Source organism: Erythrolamprus reginae, chromosome 3, assembly GCF_031021105.1.
Source record: "Erythrolamprus reginae isolate rEryReg1 chromosome 3, rEryReg1.hap1, whole genome shotgun sequence".
NCBI lineage: Eukaryota > Metazoa > Chordata > Lepidosauria > Squamata > Dipsadidae > Erythrolamprus > Erythrolamprus reginae.
The window spans coordinates 855,915-877,942 of NC_091952.1; the positions used below are offsets into that span (position 1 = coordinate 855,915).

General features: G+C 53.8%; 1 protein-coding gene across 2 annotated transcripts; it reads right to left on the reverse strand.

The window, feature by feature from the left end:
* Nucleotides 1-363: 363 nt before the first annotated feature.
* PCIF1 (phosphorylated CTD interacting factor 1) lies at nt 364-18,267 on the reverse strand. Of its 2 annotated transcripts, none has more exons than XM_070744311.1 (16): nt 18,143-18,267; nt 16,005-16,143; nt 15,783-15,907; nt 15,515-15,655; nt 14,121-14,248; nt 6,973-7,127; nt 6,735-6,882; nt 6,107-6,190; nt 5,610-5,709; nt 4,435-4,597; nt 4,175-4,347; nt 3,983-4,069; nt 3,709-3,893; nt 3,509-3,602; nt 2,232-2,407; nt 364-1,286 (listed from the first exon to the last, which is right to left on the reverse strand). In XM_070744311.1, the coding sequence occupies exons 2-16, from the start codon at nt 16,126-16,128 to the stop codon at nt 1,055-1,057; spliced, it is 2,115 nt and encodes a 704-aa protein (XP_070600412.1). In that variant the 5' UTR covers nt 16,129-16,143; nt 18,143-18,267; the 3' UTR covers nt 364-1,054. The 2 variants fall into 2 exon arrangements, with proteins under 2 accessions (XP_070600412.1, XP_070600413.1); XM_070744312.1 differs by lacking the exon at nt 18,143-18,267 and adding an exon at nt 16,365-16,707.
* Between the last annotated feature and the right edge of the window lie 3,761 nt (nt 18,268-22,028).

Below are 22,028 nucleotides of genomic sequence, written 5' to 3' on the forward strand. Positions count from 1 at the left end.
GCTTCGCGAGGAGCAAGGGGGGGCCCGTATACACGCAGAGGGGGCCCCACTCCCGACCTGTGTGCGCAGAAGAAAACAACACAGGGAAAAATCCCCACCACCCCCAAAGTTGGGGGACTGGAATCCCCCCCCCACTTCAAGGAAGCTCTAGAAGGGAGGGGAGGGAACCGTTCCGAATATGGAATCCTGCCTAGCGACATGACCAGACGCGAGAGGAGGGAGTCCTCTCGCAGTGGGTCAACTGGCCCAGAGACCCTTACAGCTGAGCCAGCCAAGGGCCCCACTCCCGGCTTCACTGGGGCCACGTCCGGCCCCCACCCCTCCCCCATCGGAGCCCCCCCAGAAAAGCCACCAGGCCCAGGCGGGTGATAATGCTGGTTTTAATGTTCCTAAGAACTGGAAACAGAATCCAAAACAGGCTTTTCCTTTGACTCTGCCCACGAAAGCCATAAAATGCTCAGCGTAGTTAAATTAAAACCCGGGTTTTTAAAAAAAAGAACAGGGGGAAAAGAACCGTCTCCTAGGAAGCTGCGGCAGGTGGGGACAACGACCGACAGGGCCCCCGCCCCTCCCCTCACACACACAGACACGCAGGTCCTCGGCTCTGCGACGGACGAAGAACAGCACCCCGGGGGGGAGGAATATGCAACGGGAAGAACAACGGGGGGGGACGGACACACGGGACATGAGGCGGCCAGGACAACCAGCACAGGACACGTATTTACACAACCGATTGTGCACCGGCAGCTCCCCCCCCCTTTCCCGGGCTGCTTTCCCCAACTTCTGCCCTGGGGGGGCAAGCCTGGCCCCACTCCTCCCCCCCGCCTCTCCTGCCCCCCTCCCTGGCTGGGGAAGGCAGAAGGCACCGCTCCACTGGGCACAGCCCAGGGGCCTCTGCAGCTCATCTGGGGGAGGGGGGCACGAGGGCAATGGGGACTGCCGCCCCCCCTTCCCGGGTCCCACCTTGGCGAGGCCGGCCAGCCCCTCCCCTCCGCCCCGCCTGCTCCGTAGCAGCCCCGGCGTCCCTCTCGGCCTCTCCGCTCGGCCTCTCCGGTCAGTTGGGGGTGGACTCCCGGCTGGTGCTCTGCTCCCGGGGGGGCTCCTGGTCCTTGTCCGGGGCCGGAGGGGCGGCGGTGGGGGTGGCCGGCTGGGGGCGCCCCGACTGCTTGTAGGCGCTGAGCAGCTCCTGCAGGGCCTCCGGGCTGGGCTGCCACTTGGAGAAGCCCGCGTTGTTCTGCAGGAAGAGCACCGTCGTGTTGTGCACGGCCTTGTAGTACATCTCCTCCCTGCAAGGAAAGGCGGCAGGCGGAGGGGGCTCAGGGGGGGCGGGGCAGGGAATCCCGGGATAGGGGCGGGGCCCCACACCACAGGGGCAACAAGCGAAGTCCCATGCACGGACACTCGCCTGAGATCTGGCAGGGTTTTTCCTTCTGCACATGCAGGAAGCAGAAATATCGGGGAAGGTCCCTGAAATCCCCCCCCCCACACGCCTCGTGCCCCCACGTGAGGTTTTCCCTGTTGCGCATGGGCAGAAGCAAAACCTGGCACTGACCGGTGTGCTCACACCCACCAGGAAGGCAAGCGGCCCTTCACTTTCAAGGACCCTGTCGCCCCCCCCCCCACTCTGCCCCCCCTTCCACTGGGCCAGAGGCCGGAGAGTCTGTCCACTGGGCAGGTGGCCCACCAAGGCAAACCAAGGCAGGCACTGGGGATGATGGGGCTGGTGGTGGTTCTGGCACTGGTCATCCAGCCACGGGGACAACCCCCCCCACACACACCTTCCTTTGGGGCCTCTTGGGGACCCTTGTGAAAGGCTAGCCTTTATTTATTTATTTATTAAATTTATATGCCCACCCAACTCCCGAGGGGGTGTGTGTGTTGGATTCTGGCCAGCTTGCAATGAGAAGGCCGGGGGAGGCCCTGCTCAGAGGCTGCGTCCCCCCCTCTCCTGGGAAAGTCACCCAGGAAACCCCCCGCCCCATGGCTTAGTGGAAAGGATCCCCCGGGAATAGGGAGAAGCCCCCCAGGGAAGGCTGGGAGGGGAGGGGAGGGCAGGCAGGGAGTTCTAGTCCCGTCTTTCGGGCACAAAAGCCGCCTGGGTGACTGGGTGGGTCCCTTGCAGGGTTGGTGCTGGGGGGTGGGGGGGGTCAGATAGAGAGGGCTGCCTGGGGTCCTAGCATTGAAAGGAGAGACAGGCTGAAGACTGCTGACCGGGTCCCCCCCCCGCTTACTTCTTGCAGAGGTGCTGGGAGCCGCTGCGGTACTCGTGGTCGAAGGCCGGCAGGACGAGCTGCTGCCGCTTGAAGCGACTGTGCTCCATGCGCGTCAGGGCCGTGGGGGGCGGGTCCCGCCACTCCGGGATGAAGACGATGAAGGACAAGGGCTCGCTGGACGCCTCCAGCAGTTTCTGGGGGGGGGCGGAGGGAGGGAGCGAGAGGCTCAGCCGCGCAATCCCACACGTCCGGCCCGTCCAACTTTCACCCCCCCTGCCCACCCCCACCCCTGTGGCTGATGCGTGCGCAGCTCTGGCTGACTGCAGGTCTGCGTGCATGCCCAGCAGGCGCATACGCGTTGGAGCCACATTGGGCTTCTGCGCATGAGGCAAATCTCACGAGAGGACGCCTGGGTGTGCGGGAGTTTTGCTTCTGTGCCCACTCGCATGCGCCTCCTCCTAAGACTCTGGCCCTTGCGCATGCGCCGAAGCCAAATCTCCCTCTGACTTGAGGGTGTCTGGGGGGGGGGGCGTTTGGAAGTTCCCCAACATTTCCCTGTCACTTGTGCTCTGGTGAAGGCAGCGCTCGTAGGTGGCGTCAGGCCCAACGGCTCAGGAAGTTCTTGCCACAGTGAGGGTCATTTTTGCTGGACTCTGCCAGGCAGCGCGATCCACTTTGTGGGGGGGGGGGGGGGGGCTTACATGATTTTTCCCTGACTTTTAAACATTTTAATACAGTTTGGGGTTTTCCCCAATTTATTCTGGTTTTTCCCCAAATTCCCTGATAATTCTAGAAACCTAGAAGTCTGAGGGCAGAAAAAGGCCCCCGGTCCATCTCGTCTGCCCTGATACTCTACTTCCTGTATCTTTTATCTTAGGATGGATCTGTGTTTATCCCAGGCAGGTTTCTGACTCACCTCAGATTGGGTCCCCTTGTCCTTGGGTCCACTTTCCTATTAAAACACTTAAACCCTCCTGGACCTTATTTAACCCTTTCATGTATTTAAATCTTTCTATCCTGTCCCCCTTTCCCTTCCGTCCTCCAGACTCTACAGATGGAGTCCATGAAGCCTTTCCTGATAGGTTTCATGCTCAAGACCTTCCACCGTTCTTGTAGCCTGTCCACTGCCTGATATTTTCCAATTTCCCTGGTGATTCCGATTTCCAGGTTTGCTGGACACCCTGGACATGAAAGCACCAGCCACCAGCCACCTGGAGCTATGCGCACAGCTTCGTATCCGCTAATGACACGGTGTCTCTCCCCTCCCCCCTGCACAGCCCCCAACAAGGCCTCACCTCAAAGTGAGTCACCATGACGTCCATCAGCTCCTCGCAGAAGGGGGGGTTGGCCTGGAAGGAGCCGCTGATGGGGAAGAAGTCCAGGCAAGGCCTGAGGGGGGGGGAGGTGGTAGGTGAGGCCAGGCCCGGCCCAGAAAAAGGTGCCCTCCCCCCATTGCCCCCCAGCCTCCCGGGGGGGGGGGGATGCGGACGCTCACCCTCTGGACCCGAAGTAGCCGTCCGTGTCTGGGAAGGCCGAGCAGTATTGCTTGAAGTAGCAGTTCAAGGGGGAGGCGAAGCACTCGAAACTGACCCCAAAGAGCTTGTGGAGGGCTTCGAAGACGTGCACCGGGAGCGCCCCCTGCAGGCCGGTGCCCTCGTAGAGCCCAACGCCAAACATCATCTGGGGGGGAGGAGGAGGGGGAAGGGCAGGGGGCCGGCTCCTCCACCACCACCCCTCGCACCCGCCTCCCGAGGCCCCGCCGGACGTACCTGGTACCTGCGCAGGAGGCACCAGACCCTCGGCAGGAAGTGCTCAAAGCCGGAGTCGTCGATGCAGCTGTAGCGATAGAGCAGCCACTGCAGGGGGGGGGGGGAGAGGGAGAGACGGGGGGAGTGCGGGGGGGTCTCTCTCTAGCCGGGGGTCTCCCTCCCAGCCCCTCCCCTCCCCCAAGAGAGACCCACCAGCTTGCTGAAGTAGCTGCGGCTGATCCTCTGCACCTCCCCCTTGTAGCGCACGCACACCTGGCTGCTCTCCACCTGCATCTCCGCGCTGGGCAGCGGGGCGGACGGGACGGCCAGACGCACCGGGTAGCAGTACACCAGCCGCTCCTGGACGTCGGGGGGCTCCACTCCGGCTGGGGAGGATGGGAGGTCAGAGCCCCCCTCCTCCTCCTCCCGCCCAGCCCCCCTCCCTCCCCCGAGGGCCCCTCCCTGGCGGCTACCGGGGATGTGGTGGTCCTTGAGGATGGCCAGGTGCTTCTCCCGGACGCGCTTGACGTACTCCAGGGAGATGTGGTAGATCTTGCGGCAGATGCCCTCCACAGAGTCCTTGGCCGCGGCCGAGACGTGGGGGCCGCACTGTTTGCGCAGGTGCTCCAGCCGGTCCTGCAGGGGGAACGAGGGGAGGGGGGCCCTGAGCAACCGCTGCCCCTCCCCACCCCCCGTTGAAGGGTCCTTTCATTGCCCAGGTTTATTTATGTGTGGGATTGACCTGCCGCCCAAAGGCCTAAACGTTACCCGGGGACCCAGGAGAGAAGGCCCTGCTCTGCAACGGAGGGTGAGGAGAGGGAGGGGTTCTGCCGCAGAGGCTGCGCTTTGACCCAGAAGCTTCCCTGATAGCCGACAAGCGTCTGATGCTTTTACTGACCCAGGGATTCACACCTTGACCACAGCCCAGCATTTCAAGAAGTCTCTGCAGAAGACCTTCCCACAGGCTTTAGCAGTGACCAGCTTTCGTGGGCAGTGCCAACTGTTTGCTAAGCCAAAATATTATGGCGGTCATGGGGGCCACTACGGCATCCAACTGAAACATGGGATGTTGTTACCTCCCCATGTGCTTCCGTGGTTCTCAACCTGGGGGTCAGGGCCACTTGGGGGGAAGGGGGGCAAATGACTGTTCCACAGGGGTCGCCTAAAACCAGGGGAGGACAAATGTCCTCTGGTGGTCTTGGGAATTACAACTTCTATTCTGGTGCCTTGGAACACGTTTTTACAATCCGACCAATCAGGCGCTTCCAGTGGGGACATCCCCCTGACCTCCCTGCCAATCAGCTCCAAGCGCTTTTGAGAGAATTGGCGCTGGACTTATAGTTGGGGGGGGTCACCACAACATGAGGTTAAGGGGTCAGAGCATTAGAGAGGTCGAGAACCACACTGTCCACCTACTCATCTACTCGCACCTGAATGCCTTTGAATGGCGAGGCAGGGGAGGGGCTGGGGCAGGTGACGGGCGGCCCCTCCACCTGGCGGCCCCTGGGCTGGAGACCCTTCACGGCCGCAGAACCCCAACCGCTTCCCCACCTAGCGCCATATCCTCAGAGGGACCCCCCCTGACCAAATGCAGCCGAGAGGCTCTGCCCGCAAAAGAGCAGGGCTCCAGGGCAGAGAGACCACCCACCATGTAGTCCTCCTTGGAGGCCGAGCGATCCCGCCGCAGCCAGCTGAAGGTGTCCTCCACGTTCCACTTGACCACCTTCCGGCTGTCTGGAGAGGCGCTCCTGCACCCCGGGAGAAAGAGCGGCTGTCAGGCTCCGGGAACCGGGGGGTGGGGGGGCAGCGGGCGAGGGTCCCAAGCAGAGGCCCCTGCTGCTCCGCCCCTACAGACTGAACCAGGCGGATCCTTGAGGGAAGCAGAGACCCTGGGAACGTCTGGGGGGGACGGGGGGACGACCCGCTTCCAGCCTCTTTCTCCCCCAATTGGGACTCTTGCTCCTTTGGGAAGTGGCCCCTCCCTCCCTCCCCGCTCCATATCCCCCCTGCTCTCCCTGGGCCCACCCTCCGAAGGCCCAGCAGCTGATTCAACCGGCACGTGGAGAGGCCGGTCTTCTCCCCGGTGGCCCCCTCCCTCCCTGCCCTCTCGGACAGCCTTCTGGGGAGAAGAGGGTTCCTCCCTACCTGGATTCAATGAGCCTCTTGGCGGCTTCAGCATATTTGAAGAGCAGGCGCTTGGCTTCTTCTCGGAACTTGATTCGGGACAATCTGTGGGGGAGGCGGAAGGTTTGTTAAGGGGGGTGCAGGGGCATCTCTGAGTGGCCGAAAATACACGGACACGGAGGAGGAAACGTGGAGCTCCAGCAGATGTCCAGCTGAAAGCCCAGAGATGCAAGTAATAATTCAGTGATACAAGGCAGATGCATAAAGCGCATAAAATTTACTTTGGCAAATAGCCAAGAACAGTCCTAGTCATACACGGTTAAACCAGCCAATATACAATACTACAAGTCTTGTTTGTTCAGTTCACAAATACATAAACCATCATTTAAAAACACTGTTTTCACTACAGCACTGGCAGAAACCATAATAGCAGACAGAGAATATCATGCCTCTGGCTCCCTCTTGTGGCCATCCGCAACATTAACTCTTAAAGCAATAGTGTTTCAACACATGTAAGCACACGTTGTTGGTTTGTTGTATATATTGTCAAACCCAGCCAGTTATGCACATAGCACCCACATGGCTAAAGGATGGGCTCTTGTGGGGGAGGGGCAGCTCCAAACGTTGTCCCTCTCACCCGTCGCCATACCTGATGGGAATGTCATTCATGATTTCTCGGAACATGGAGGGAGAGACGACGGGCTCGCAGTTGCTGGGCAGCAGAGGGTCCGAGCCCTTGTCCACCACCTTCCGCTCCAGCATCCAGCGGTTGAAGGACTCTCGGGGAGGATCGATTCCTGAGGGGAGAGCCGGAGAGGGACAGCCGGGGTCAGCCACTGGACCCTCTTCCCCAAGGCCCACCAAGCGAGGTCAAGGGGAGACGTTACCCTCCCGCTGCTGGCAGAGCTCCCGGTAATGCTGCCGCAGCTTCAGCATCAGCTGGGACCGGAGCAGCTCCACATCTGGGTGAGGGGTCAGCACTTCTGACGGGCCCCGCTGCTTAATTACTGCGTTGGTCTGAATATCCAGGTCCCAGTAGACTCTGCCAGCGGAGAGAAAGCCGATTAGGCAGCCGGGCATTCAAGCAACTTGCCCTGTCCACTCTTTAGGTCACACAGAAAACGGCAGGAGAAACAAGCCACGTTCCACCAAAGGCCACGTAAATTCTAACACATGTTGCTCAGCTTCATGGGCTAATGGAAGTTTACAGTCAGGGTGCCTGCAATCCTCCCTTTCAGGGCAGCCACGGGCTGGGCAAGGAGGCCTCCTGGGATGTTGCCTGTTCCTTCACAACGGTGAATGGATCCTTATTAAGCTCCGGGCTTTCCTTGCCTTTGTGCTTTTGCGTCCTCTCTGCTTCCTGATGACTCCACAGACAAGTCCCTGCAGTTTTCTTGGCCACTTTCCCAGAAGTTTCCTAAGACAGGCTATGTAGACAATTTCAAAAACCGCTACAAAAACATATGCCACCAAAAAAAGATGGGATGCTCCAACTATCACAGCAAACGAGAGGAAAACCTTCTGCGCACCAAATCCAACCGGGCCTTCTACTACTCCATAAATAAAAAACTCAAGGACTTGAGACCCCTCCCACTACTAAAAGGAGCAAACAACAAAGGATCCTACGATGAATCAGTCAAATCTTCAACACATTATTTGGCTCAGTCTTTGTAAACAGCAGCAGCTCATGCCCAAAATTCCCTAGTTGTACCACAAATGCAACGATTTAACACAAATAGACTTCACTGAAGGCGACACTGAAAAAGCACTACACAGCCTTCTCTGTCAATCGGACCTCACGGACTATGTGCCTACTTCCTAAAAAAGATATCAACAGCCATAGCTGAACCACTAAGCATAAACTTTGAAAAATCTTTCTGGACCAGTTTACTATCAAACCTATGGTCACTATCCACAGTCATCCCCATCTTCAAAAAAGGAGACCCCAGTCCAGTAGAGAACTACAGACCAATCTCTCTATGCTGCGTCACACGCAACGTCATGGAATCAATCATCATAAACCCATCCATTCCCTTCCTAACAACCTCCTCTCTAACAAACAATTTGGTTTTAGAAAAAATATACCTTGCAACCTGCAACCCCTCCACCACAAAAACATATGGACTACACATCTTGATCAGGGTAAGTCAATAGATGCAATTTACATTGACTTTTGTAAAGCCTTCGACTCAGTGGTTCATGACAAACTACTTCTTAAACTCAAATCCCACAGCATCTCCGGACCCCTGCATGGCTGGATAACGGCATTCCTGTCGAGCAGACAACATAGAAACATAGAAACATAGAAGTCTGACGGCAGAAAAAGACCTCCTGGTCCATCTAGTCTGCCCTTATACTATTTTCTGTATTTTATCTTAGGATGGATATATGTTTATCCCAGGCATGTTTAAATTCAGTTACTGTGGATTTATCTACCACATCTGCTGGAAGTTTGTTCCAAGGATCTACTACTCTTTCAGTAAAATAATATTTTCTCATGTTGCTTTTGATCTTTCCCCCAACTAACTTCAGATTGTGTCCCCTTGTTCTTGTGTTCACTTTCCTATTAAAAACACTTCCCTCCTGAACCCTATTTAACCCTTTAACATATTTAAATGTTTCGATCATGTCCCCCCTTTTCCTTCTGTCTTCCAGACTATACAGACTGAGTTCATGAAGTCTTTCCTGATACGTTTTATGCTTAAGACCTTCCACCATTCTTGTAGCCCGTCTTTGGACCCATTCAATTTTGTCAATATCTTTTTGTAGGTGAGGTCTCCAGAACTGAACACAGTACAGTAATCCCTCACCTATCGCGGGAGTTACGTTCCAGACCTTGCCGCGATAGGTGAAATCCGCGATGGGGAATTTATCCTCCTTCCCACCAGCTCCGGATGCCTGGAGGCGAGCAACGGCCGGCTAACCTTTCCCCCCCACTACTACTTACTCTGATCTTTGCAGCAGTTCGGCCAAATGTTGTGTTTTTTGCCTTGCCCCGGCTGTAAAGTCCCTGGTGAGCTGCCCCGGCTGTTTCTTTTTTTTTCTCTCTCTCTTCCGCCCTCGAGCACTTCCTCTTCCGCCCTCGAGCCCAGTCTGGAAATCCCCGCCGCGTCGCGTTCCTTTCTTTTTTTTCCTTTCGGCACTGGCGAGGGGGATTGAACGAGGGGACGGGCCTCCGCCAGAGCTCAGTCCCTGCCCCGCTCATCATTTGGGAGTCCCGCTGGGGGATTCTAGCGCTTGTTTGTATGGCAGAATCATTCAAATGAAGCTGACTTCAAAACCCGCGATGAAGTGAAGCCGCGGCAGGTGAAGCGCGATATAGCGAGGGACTACTGTATTCCAAATGTGGTCTCACCAGCATTCTATATAGTGGGATCATAATCTCCCTCTTCCTGCTTGTTATACCTCTAGCTATGCAGCCAAGCATCCTACTTGCTTTCCCTACCGCCTGACTGCACTGTTCACCCATTTTGAGACTGTCAGAAATCACTGCCCCTAAATCCTTTTCTTTTGAAGTATTTGCCAACACTGAACTGCCAATACAATACTCAGATTGAGGATTCCTTTTCCCCAAGTGCATTATTTTACATTTGGAAACATTAAACTGCAGTTTCCATTGCTTAGACCATTTATCTAGTAAAGCTAAATCATTTACCATATTACAGACCCCTCCAGGAATATCAACCCTATTGCACACTTTAGAGTCATCGGCAAATAGGCAAACCTTCCCTACCAAACCTTCCCCTATGTCACTCACAAATATATTAAAAAGAATAGGACCCAGAACAGATCCTTGTGGCACACCGCTTGTAACCTGACTCTGCTCAGAATACTCGCCATTAACAATAACTCTCTGATGTCTACGCTTCAGCCAGCTGCAAATCCATTGAACTATCCAGGGATTAAGTCCAATCTTCACTAATTTATCTATCAGCTCTTTATGTGGAACCGTATCAAAGGCTTTGCTGAAGTCCAGGTAGGCAATATCCACAGCACCACCTTCATCCAACACCTTTGTGACATAGTCAAAGAAATCAATGAGATTAGTCTGACATGATTTGCCTTCAGTAAAGCCATGCTGATTTGGGTCTAATAAGTTATTGTTTTTTAGGTGCTGATTTATCCTCTTTTTGAGTAGAGTCTCCATCATTTTAACTACAACTGATGTCAAGCTAACTGGCCTGTAGTTACCAGCTTCTTCTCTACTGCCCTTCTTGTGAATAGGCACAACACTGGCCATTCTCCAATCCTCAGGAACTTCTCCTGTTAACAAGGATTGGTTAAACAAATCAGTCAGGGGGGTAGCAATGACAGATCTGAGTTCTTTAAGAACTCTGGGGTGGATGCCGTCTGGACGCATTGCCTTATTTATCTTTAATCGTTCAAGTTCTTCTAAGACATCGGCTTCTAAGATCACTGGAGCTGAATCTGTACAGCTGGAAGCAATGCTATATCCCTCTATAGTATTATTTTGTAAGGTGTCTTTTGAGAAAACTGAACAGAAGTAGCTATTGAAATGGTCAGCGATCTCCTTATTCCCATTAATGCATGTATTATTCCCGGTACTAAGCTTCGTGATGCCGCAGTTTTTCTTCTTCTTATCATTAATATATCTGAAGAAGGTTTTATCCCCCTTCTTTACAGATTTGGCAATTTCTTCCTCTTTTGAGGCTTTAGCAGCATATATTATCTGTTTCGCCTCCTTCTGTCTCATTTTATATACCTCCCTATCAGCTATACTTCCAGACTCTTTATACCTCCTATAGGCAGCCTTTTTTTCATTGACTATAGCCCTTACATCATTGCTAAACCATAGCGGTTTCTTCTTCCTTTTACCTTTAGTTATTTGTCTTACATACAGTCCAGTGGCTTTTAAGATGGCCTTTTTTAATACAGTCCACTGGATGCTCGCTCCTGCCATTTTATCCCTCCCCTTTAATTCATTATCTAAATATTCTCCCATTGCATTAAAATTTGTTTTTCTGAAATCCAATACTTTGGTTGCATTATAGGATTGCTCACAATGAGTTTTTACATCAAACCACAAACATAGATGGTCACTGCAACCTAAATTTTCTCCCACCTTGACCTCTGAAACCCAATTCCCATTCGTAAAAACTAAATCTAGAATATTCTCCCCTCTAGTTGGTGTCTTAACCAGCTGTGCCAGAGCTGCTCCTGTAAAGGCCTCTACTATATTCTTACTTTTGCATGTAAGGGCACTGGGGATATTCCAGTCAACATCAGGCATGTTGAAATCACCCATAACCACAATATCTCCCTTTACTGCCATTTGGGTAATTTCATCCACCATCTTGTTGTCATATTCCTCGGATTGTCCTGGAGGCCTATAGATCACCCCAATTCTAATGACAGAACCTTCTTTATTTTGCATGCAAATCCAGAGGGTCTCTAGATCTTGACATGTATTTTGAATTAGTGTTGTTTTTAGAGTTTCTTTAACATAAATGGCTACTCCACCTCCCCTTCTCTCTATTCTATCCTTCCTATACAGTGTATATCCTGGTATGGATATTTCCCATTCATTAGAATCCTTAAACCATGTCTCAGTTATGGCAACCAGGTCCAAATTATCTCTAGATATTATGGCCATTAATTCACAGAGCTTGTTGCTCAAGCTTCGAGCATTTGTGCACATTACCCGAAGAACATTATTTTCGTTATTAGTTTTCCCCTTATCATCAACAACTACATCTATATTATTTGCAGCTCCCTTTTCATAAGCTTCCAAAAACTGATTTATCCTCATTGGTCGGGGACAGAAATCACCCACATCAGTTACATCTCTGTCCCCTTTACCTAGTTTAAATGCCTGTCCAAAAAAGTTCTGAATTCCTCACCGAGCACCTGGGTACCTCTGTATGATGGATGCAAACCATCCCTCTTAAACAACTCCCTATTAGACCACCTACTGACATCATGACTTACATAGCCAAAACCTTCAGCTTTACACCACTGCCTTAACCACACATTAAACTCTCTGATACACGTTGTTTTATCCTCTTGGCCACAAACCGGTAACACCTCTGAGAAAGTCACTGAATCAGTTATTTTACCCAGCTCCACACTTAGACATTGAAAATCTCTTTTTACTACATTAACATTTCTCTGGGACAAATAATTTGTGCCAAGATGCACCACCACATCAACGTTATTACCTTTACTCACAGTCTTAACAATGTTTGTAATCCGCCTCCTGTCCCTGCTGGCAGTGGCCCCTGGGAGACACCTCAGCACCTTAACCACATCCTTGCTCTGTCCCAAATCAACACCTCTAACGGTCGAATCACCCACAACAAGTGATCAAAATAGGGAGCATCCTATCTAACCCCATTCCTGTTAACAGTAGTATACCCCAGGGCAGCATGCTAGGACCAACACTTTTATCCTCTTTGCAAATGACCTTTGTAATCACGTTACAAGCAACTGTGTTCTTTTCGCTTCAACCACAATGCATGAGCACACAACAATTCAATTCAATTTATGAGACTTGTATGCCGCCCGTCTCCGAGGACCCGGAGCGGCATACAAACTCAAAGTGAACTGCCCCAAACTTGACTGCAGAAAATACGACTTTAGCAACAGAGTGGTTAATGCCTGGAACTCACTACCTGAAGTCTGTAGTTTCATCACCTAGACTATCCAGTGTTGACCTCACCTGACTCCTAAGAGGTCAGTAAGGGGTGGTCATAAGCTTGCCTACCGTCCCTATCCTCATGTTTCCCTCTTATTAGTACCCATCTCATGTATATAAACAGCATTATATCTACGTATACTACCACTACGTACTTGACAAAATAAAATAAATAAAATAAAGTAAGCAGCTGCCACTTCCTCAGGCTGCAAGAGAGGCCCAAGTGACCACGCTGGCATCCGGTTTCTAGCCAGGTGCCTTAACCACGACCCCAGCTGGCTGCTAGAGAAAGGACTTCTCTTGAGTTCCATCTATTATGGCAGAAATGCCTCCCACCATTCGGAGTCCAGGATGCCCAGCTGGGCTCAAGCGTTAAACTAGGTTCCAGATTTGCAATTGACAACTGCAAAAACAGGGGGGCTTTTGAATGGCAGGGAAGGCACAAAACTGGACAATGCAATTGTTTGTGCGTGGAAAGAATGGGGTTTGAAATAATAAGCAGAAACCAGGTTTTTGTGACTGCCAGGGACTGGACGGGTCCTCTGTTGCAGCCCCTCCCTCCCTCCCTCCCTCCCTCCTCCCAGTGGCCCTTCTGGAAGCCCTGAAGACTCTCTGCAGGCATTGGGCCCCTTCTGTGGATCTGTTGGGGTTGTGTCTTAACAGTAATTTTGTTTTAAAAAAGGCTACAATAAAGAAACTAACATAAAGCCGAAAAAGATAAGGAAAAAGGAATAAAGATTAATATATAAGGAATAAGAAAAACCATATTGTATGGAAAAGAACAACCGAAAATAGAAAAAAAAGGAAAGAAAAAAAATATAAAGAAAAAAATAAAATAGATAGAAAATACAAAAAAGATCATTGCCTCTTCATCACAAGAAACACAAACTTTCTAGAATATTAGCATCACATCTCCTTTTCTTCAAATACAACACTCTCCTGGTTCATTAATGGATTGTTTTTAATGACTAGAATGGTTTTTAAACCTCAGGCGTATATTATATTATTCTTCCTTCAAATTGGGGTGTCCAATCTTCAGCTCCCAGAATGGCCCAGCCAGTATCATAGCTGGGCTCTTACAGTTGCCAAAGAGGGAGGCCCCTTGGGCATTTGGGCTTTTAATCTTCTGGCTGAGAGACAAGACACCCAAGACCGCACACCCGGAAGACGGGAGGCGTCTCCTCCTCCTCCGAGGACAACCATCCCCTCTGCAGTGCTCAATCTTCCCAAAGGGAAACTTATGCCAGAAAATTGCTAGAGAGAAAACGCCACGTGACGAGCAGGACAGGGCGAGTGAGGACGAACAGCTGCCCGTTTTCTAAGGAAGGCGTTGCAAGCTTGGCCTCCTGCTGCCCAGAGACCTGCCCAGGCCCGACTCACTCGGTTGGTCGCAAGAGCGCTGCCTGCTTCTCTTCGGGAGAGACGCCCCAGGCCTTCAACAGCGGCGTCCCGGGAGTGCTGGGGATGCTGGGGGCCGGCTGAGGTGTGGGGTTCCCCGGGGCCTCCATCTGAAAGGGAACAAGGCCACGTTACCCTTGGGGAGGAACAGCTGAGCTCAGCCACCACCGGCCCCTCCTCCTCCTCCTGCCGGTCCTCCCTCGCCACACCTGTCAACCGGTGAGCGGAGGAGGCGGCAGCTGCACTCAACCGTCCAGGTAGGAAAGGGAGAAGCAGCCCCACAGCCAGGCCAGGGAGGTTCCCAGGGAGGCCCCCAAACAGGTGCCAGCCCAGGGCCCCCCCACCTGCTCCCCCCTCACATAGAAGATGGACGGCAGAGAAAGGCCCCCTGGTCCCTCTGGTCTGCCCTTCTACTGTTTCCTGTGTTTTATCTTAGGATGGATCGATGTTTCAATTCAGTGACTGTGGATTGACCAACCACGTCTGCTGGAAGTTTGTTCCAAGCATCTACGACTCTTTCAGACAAATAATATTTTCTCACGTGGCTTCTGATCTTTCCCCCAACTAACCCCAGATTGTGTCCCCTTGTTCTTGTGTTCACTTTCCTATTAAAAACACTTCCCTCCTGGACCTTATTTAACCCTTTAACATATTTAAATGTTTCGATCGTGTCCCCCCTTTTCCTTCTGTCCTCCAGACTAGACAGATGGAGTCCATGAAGTCTTTCCTGATACGTTTTATGCTTAAGACCTTCCACCATTTTTGCAGCCCCTCTTTGGACCCCTTCAATTTCATCCATCTCTTTTTGTAGGCGAGGTCTCCACATCAGCCAACGCCAGCCCTGTGAGACCCTCAGGAGTCCGGAACGCTCACTTTTACTGTTAAGGTGACCGTATCAGGATCAGGAGGTGGGGGGGGGGGAGCGGGAGCAGAAAGTAGGGAAACCGTTGAATAGGCTGCGCAGGGGGACGAGAAGATCCAGAGACACTCGGAGCAAACAGGTCCATTTAGTGGCTTTTGGGACTGCAATGTTACACCTGGCAGCGTGACAGGGCGCAATTGATGTGGCTGTGTATTTTCATGGTGTGTTTTATACTTGGAACTTTGTGTCAGTCTGCCTTATTTTAATGTGATGCTTCCAACACAAAGAAACAGAATTAGCTGGAACCAGGGTGGGTCCAGTCAGGGACTCAAGCCCTGCTTTGGACTCAGCTTCCTCTGACCTCTGACCTGGTGGGACTTCCTCCACCTTCTTTTTCTTCTTCTGCCGCAGCCAGCTCCCCCTCCAAGGCCCCCACCCCGCCCCCTCCACTCCTCCAGGCTCTGCCCTCTCACGCTCCCGGGGGTCCTGGGCCCGAGAGGAGGGGGCCCCCTACCTTGGGCTTTTTGGCAAGGTTGCTGCCGGGCTGGCCCTCCTCAGACAGCTTCCGTTTCCACATCCTGCTTTCGGCCACGGCCGCTTCGCCGGCTGCCCCATCGGCAGGCACCGGGGCGGTGTTCAGACCCAGAGGGTCCGACTAGGAGGCCCAAAGAGAGAACCGTTAGCGGTGCTGGGGGCTCCCCACCCCCGCCCCAGGGAACTGCGCTAGCAGCCAAGGGACGCTCCAGGAGGCCCTGCCCAGAGCAGCCCAGCCGGCCACTCACAATCACGTCGTGCTGCCCCAACAGCGGCATCTCCCAGAGCGACTGGTTGGTGAAGCGGTTGAAGTAGTAGGGCCGGTTCTCGCGCTTGCTCCAGCACTTCTCCCAGCCCGCCTGCACCAGCTCATCTGCGGGGGAGGGGAGAGTCACGGAAGGGGAGGGGCCGGGGGTGTGGGGGAGGGGGCAGGCAGGCGTTGGGGCCCCACAGCCGCCCCCGGGCCGTACCTGGCAAATCCTGCACCAGACGGGTGGGCTTGGGGGAGCTGGGCTGGTCCTGGAGGGAGGGGCCGGGGGAGTGGCTCATGAGGGCAGCCTCCTCCCTGGAGCCCCCGTGGTTCTCATTGGCCATTTTGCAGCATCAGCACTGGGTGGGAGACACAAGGGAAGGGCGCCAGCTACACCACCTGCCCCATAGCCGCCTCCTCCGCGCACGAGGCAGGCCACGCCGGCAGGGCACTGCTCGGGCGACCTGTTCCATCCGGCCTGCCAGCAGCCGAAGCCTCCGGGGAACCCAAGACCCACCCTTGCCCTGTTAGGAGGATCCTGGCACGGAGTCAGTTGCCCAGGAGCCTCGACGCCACACACTGTAAAATGTGATTGTTGTGCGATTCCACTAGCCCAAGGAAAGCGGGCCAGGCCCTCCTGGTTCCTCTCTCCGCTGGTGTTCTGCCCTCGGCCATTCCGGCGGCTCAGCCTGGCTCAGCGCTGGTCCTCTCCACAGACGGATACGGAGGGCGGGACCCACAGACCTGGGAGGCCTTTGGAGCCTCTTGGGGAAGCAGGAGGGCCCCCGGGGAAGAGTGGCAAAAGGTTGTGGGGCTCTGAGCAGCGGCAGGGACGGTGGTGCGTTCAGCTCAAAGGGACCAATCAGGGGAAACCAGGAACAGACTGTCCAAATCTGAGTTAGTGGGGTTTAAGAGTCCTGCGGGGGGGGGGGGGGGGGGGGGGGGGTTGGGGGTTGGTTCCACAATGGAGTTGTGCAGGCAAACTCTGGCTGTGGCCTGGGGGTCAATCTTGGCCAGCTGAAGGGTTGCATCAGCCTTCCCAGGACAGATGCGTGAGATCCATGCGTGGACACTTGTAGACAGTGGAGAGTTGTGTAGAAGTGTAGACTACTACTACTACTACTACAAGAGCTGGAGTGGCGCAATGGTTAGAGTGCAGCCCTGCAGACTCGGTCAGCTAACAGGCAGCTGTAGTTCAGCAGTTCAAATCTCACCACCGGCTCCAAGGTAGACTGAGCCTTCTGAGGTGGGTCAAATGAGGGCCCAGACTGAGGGGGGCAAGAGGCTGGTTCTGTCAACTGCTTAGAGAGGGCTGTAGAAGTACCGTGAAGTGCTACATAAGTTTAAATGCTGTTGCTATTCCTTCCTTCCACTGAGTTGGGGAGGGGGGAGTGCAGGACTACAGGGTCCTTCTGCTGATCACGGAGTTCAAATCTCACCACCTGCTTCAGGTTGACTCAGCCTTCCGTCTTTCCCAGGTGGGTCAAATGAGGACCCAGATTGTGGGGGGCAAGAGGCTGGTTCTGTGAAGCGCTTAGAGGGCTGCAGACGCCGTGCCTGACTCTAAGGGCCATGCTGGTCAAGGCAGCGGGGGCAGCTGAGAGTCCGCGCGGGGCCCCGCAGGGAGAGAGGAGGCGCTCCCAGGACTTCCCTCTCCTTTGAGGGGGCGCTCAGGGCGGGCTCGGCCTTCCCTCCTTCCGCCGTCGGGAAAACGAGGACCCCAATGGTCGGGGCCAAAGCGCGTGGCCCTGGGAAGCGGCAGCGGGGCCTGAAAGGGGGCAGCCCCTGTGGCCATGGTGGGGGGGAGGCTGGAGGGGGGAGAAGAAGGGAAACGCCCCGAGGCCCCGTCCTGCTCCACGGGAGGCCGGAGGAGGCTGAAGGGCGGCCGGGCAGGCTCCCCTCCTGGCCCCGCAGCCCCGGGCCGGGCGGAGGCGCCTCCCTCCCTCCCTTCCGGGGCGGCCGCTCGCCTCTGCGCAGAAGCGCCGCCCGCCCGCCTGCCTGGCCCAGAGGAGCTGGAGCCTTCGGCGGGGCGGCGTCCGCGGCCTCCCTCCCCGCAGAGCCTGGGCACGGAGCGCGGGAGGGAGGAGGGGGCCGGGGGCGCAGGCCGGGCGGGGGCTCCGGGGAGGATGGGCGGGAGGGGGGGCGGCCTGGAGGGCGCGGGGGGGGGGGGGGCGCAGGGCCGGTGAGGGGGGGAGCAGGCGGGGGCGCGCGCGGGGCGGGAGCGCGCTCAAGATGGCGGCGGGGAGAGGCGGCGCCTCCTCATCTTCCCGCCCGCTGCTCGTCGCTTGCCGCGCCCCGCCGCCGCCGCGCCCTTGCCTCGCCGGGGAAGGGCTCCAGGCTCGGCGTGCCGCCCCTCACCTGCGGCCGGGGCCCGGGGTCGCCGCGGGTGGTTCAGCTTCCCGCCGCCGTCGCGCCTCTGCCTCACCCTGGCAGCCGCCGCCGCCATCTTGTATTCGGGACCCGCGGCGACCCACGCGCAGGCGCCGGACACGCCCCGCGGGGCCCTCTGCGCAGGCGCCCCGCCGCCGGGCCTTTCCGGCCGCGCAGGCGCAGTTCGGGCTCTGGCCCACGGAATTCACGGCGTGGCCACAGCCGGTGGGCGCCATTTTGATGGGCCTCGTGAGGCCTCCCGGGCGTTTTGCTGCGCTCCTCGGGGCAGTTGGGGGGCGGCGACGCCGGGGGTCCTGAGAGCGCCGAGTGGGGCGGGGCCCTCCGGACGCTGCGAGATTTCCACTCGGCGGGGGGGGGGGGGGAGGTGGGGCGTCAGGCGGGGGGCAATTCCGGGCAGCCCCCAGATTTCTCACCCAGAGCTGCGGCGGCCTCCGTGGGGCTTTTAGCTGCCCGTCCTTTTCCCCTGGGAAGCGTGGAGGCCGGAGTGACGGCGCCTGGGATTAGGTGTTGGTTGGATTTTAGAAACATAGAAGTCTGACGGCAGAAAAAGACCTCCTGGTCCATCTAGTCTGCCCTTATACTATTTTCTGTATTTTATCTTAGGATGGATATATGTTTATCCCAGGCACGTTTAAATTCAGTTACTGTGGATTTATCTACCACGTCTGCTGGAAGTTTGTTCCCAGGATCTACTACTCTTTCAGTAAAATAATATTTTCTCATGTTGCTTTTGATCTTTCCCCCAACTAACTTCAGATTGTGTCCCCTTGTTCTTGTGTTCACTTTCCTATTAAAAACACTTCCCTCCTGGACCTTATTTAACCCTTTAATATATTTAAATGTTTCGATCATGTCCCCCCTTTTCCTTCTGTCCTCCAGGCTATACAGATTGAGTTCATGAAGTCTTTCCTGATACGTTTTATGCTTAAGACCTTCCACCATTCTTGTAGCCCGTCTTTGGACCCGTTCAATTTTGTCAATATCTTTTTGTAGGTGAGGTCTCCAGAACTGGACACAGTATTGCAAATGTGGTCTCACCAGCATTCTATATAGTGGGATCATAATCTCCCTCTTCCTGCTTGTTATACCTCTAGCTATGCAGCCAAGCATCCTACTTGCTTTCCCTACCGCCTGACTGCACTGTTCACCCATTTTGAGACTGTCAGAAATCACTACCCCTAAATCCTTTTCTTTTGAAGTATTTGCCAACACTGAACTGCCAATACAATACTGTACTCAGATTGAGGATTCCTTTTCCCCAAGTGCATTATTTTACATTTGGAAACATTAAACTGCAGTTTCCATTGCTTAGACCATTTATATAGTAAAGCTAAATCATTTACCATATTACAGACACCTCCAGGAATATCAACCCTATTGCACACTTTAGAGTCATCGGCAAATAGGCAAACCTTCCCTACCAAACCTTCCCCTATGTCACTCACAAATATATTAAAAAAAATAGGACCCAGAACAGACCCTTGTGGCACACCGCTTGTAACCTGACTCTGCTCAGAATACTCGCCATTAACAATAACTCTCTGATGTCTACGCTTCAGATTTTATTATTTATTTATTTATTATTTGGATTTGTATGCCGCCCCTCTCCGAAGAGTCGGGCCGGCTCACAACACGTGGAAACAAATCATAAATAATCCGACTAAATTTAAAATATTTGAAGATTTAAAAAACCCCATATACTAACAGACACGCACACAAGCATACCATGTATAAATTAAACATGCCCAGGGGGAGATGTGTCAGTTCCCCCATGCCTGACGGCAAAGGTGGGTTTTGAGGAGCTTACGGAAGGCAGGATGAGCCCATCATTGTGGGCCTGTGGGCAGCAGGAGGAGGTTTGGGCCTGGAAGATTAAAATGTCTCTTTTTCTGTACGAGACACAAGAGTATTTCGTTTTTTCTAATCCATAAGATTTATTCATTCATTCAATTTTTTATGTCGCCTGCCTCACCGCATGTCAGCAATCGCAGGTTCTTTGAACAGCCAGCACGTTGCCCCACAACCCGCTTTGCCCACCTGGGAAGGATGGAAGGTGGACTCAGCCTTGAGCTGGTGGTGGTGAGATTTGAACCGCTGACCGGCAGACATAGCAGTCAGCTTTAGTCGCTTGCAGTGCGGCACTCTCCCTGCTGCACCACCTCGGCTCCTGATGATTTAATTATTTATTTTATGTATAAATTCTATAAGCCTAGGGGGAAGGGAAAATTTCAATTCCCCCATGCCTGACGACAGAGGTGGGTTAATCACTGGAAGTTTTCCATTTCTGACAGCCATCTGTCAGAAATGGTCCAGCCAGGTGTCCTGCTTCAGTAGGGGGGTGATGACCTACAAGGCCTCTTCCAACTCTCTTATTCTATTCTATTAAAAAAATTACAGTAGTACAAAGCCTTGGAAAGATCACCCTTGGAGTATAATGCAGCCCATTGGATGGATGGGATTTATCTGCCGCCCAGCTCCTGTTGGACTCTGGATGGCTTAACAAGTGTTTGTTTATTTATTTATTCATTCAATTTTTATGCCGCCCTTCCCCTTAGACTCAGGGCAGCTTACAACATGTTAGCAAAAGCACTATTTTAACAGCCTATTGCCCCCACAATCCAGGTCCTCATTTTACCCACCTCAGAAGGATGGAAGGCTGAGTCAACCTTGAGCTGGTGATGAGATTTGAACCACTGACCTATAGATCTAAAGGCTAAAACACAAAGAACGGTTGCAGGAACTGGGCATGGCTAGTTGAATGAAAAGAAGGACCAGGGGAGACAGGAGAGCAATATTATCTCAATATCTCAGGGGTTGCCCCAAAGAAGAGGGAGTCAGGCTATTCTCCAAAGCACCTGAGGGCAAAACAAAAAGCAACAGGTGGAAACTAATAAACTTGGGATTATAGAGAAACAACAGATGGAAAGGAACCAAGGAGAGAAATAACCTGGAATTGAGGAGAAACTTCCTAAGGGAGGAAGTTGCCTTCAGTCATTGTGGGTGCTTATCACTGGAGGTTTTTTAAAGAGAAACCAACCATGGGGGAACTGAGATATGCCCTTCCCCCCAGGCCTATACAATTTATGCATGGTATGTTTGTTTGTGTGTATGTTTGGTTTTTTAAATTAGGGTTTCTTAAATTATTTTAAATATTAGATTTGTTATATGTTGTTTCACTATTGTTGTTAGCTGCCCCGAGTCTGCGGAGAGAGGCGGCATACAAATCTAATGTTGTGGTTAGCTCTGGCCCAGCTCCTGCCCCAAGGACTGGATAAAGTCGCTCGGATTCGAGCCGACCTCGACTCCAATTGTAAAACAGAGTCGACTGACAACGAGTCAGTCGAGGTGACTGGGGCACGTACTTGTCCACCTGTCTGGGGAGAGTTTGATCTGGTGACACCTGATGAAGTGGACAAGGCCATTGGAGCTGTGAGTTCCGCCACCTGTTTACTGGATCCGTGTCCCTCCTGGTTGGTTTCGGCCAGCAGGGAGGTGACACGGAGCTGGGCCCAGGAGATTACCAACGCTTCCTTGGGGAGGGGAGTTTTTCCATCACTCTATAAAGAAGCGCTTGTGCGCCCCCTCCTCAAGAAGCCCTCCCTGGACCCAGCTGTGCTTAACAACTATCGTCCAGTCTCCAACCTTCCCTTTATGGGGAAGGTTGTTGAGAAGGTGGTGGCACTCCAGCTCCAGCGGTCCTTGGAAGAAGCCGATTATCTAGGTCCCCAGCAGTCGGGTTTCAGGCCCGGTTACAGCACGGAAACCGCTTTGGTCGCGTTGATGGATGATCTCTGGCGGGCCCGGGACAGGGGTTTATCCTCTGTCCTGGTGCTTCTTGACCTCTCAGCGGCTT

Coding starts and splice junctions, on each gene's coding strand:
- PCIF1 (XM_070744311.1), bottom strand. CDS start 16,128: ATGGCCAATGAGAACCACGGGGGCTCCAGGGAGGAGGCTGCCCTCATG. Junction 7,128..14,120: donor GCGCTCTTGCGACCAACCGA/GTGAGTCGGGCC, acceptor CTCCGCTGGCAG/AGTCTACTGGGACCTGGATA. Junction 3,894..3,982: donor GCCTCCTGCGCAGGTACCAG/GTACGTCCGGCG, acceptor CCTCCCCCCCAG/ATGATGTTTGGCGTTGGGCT.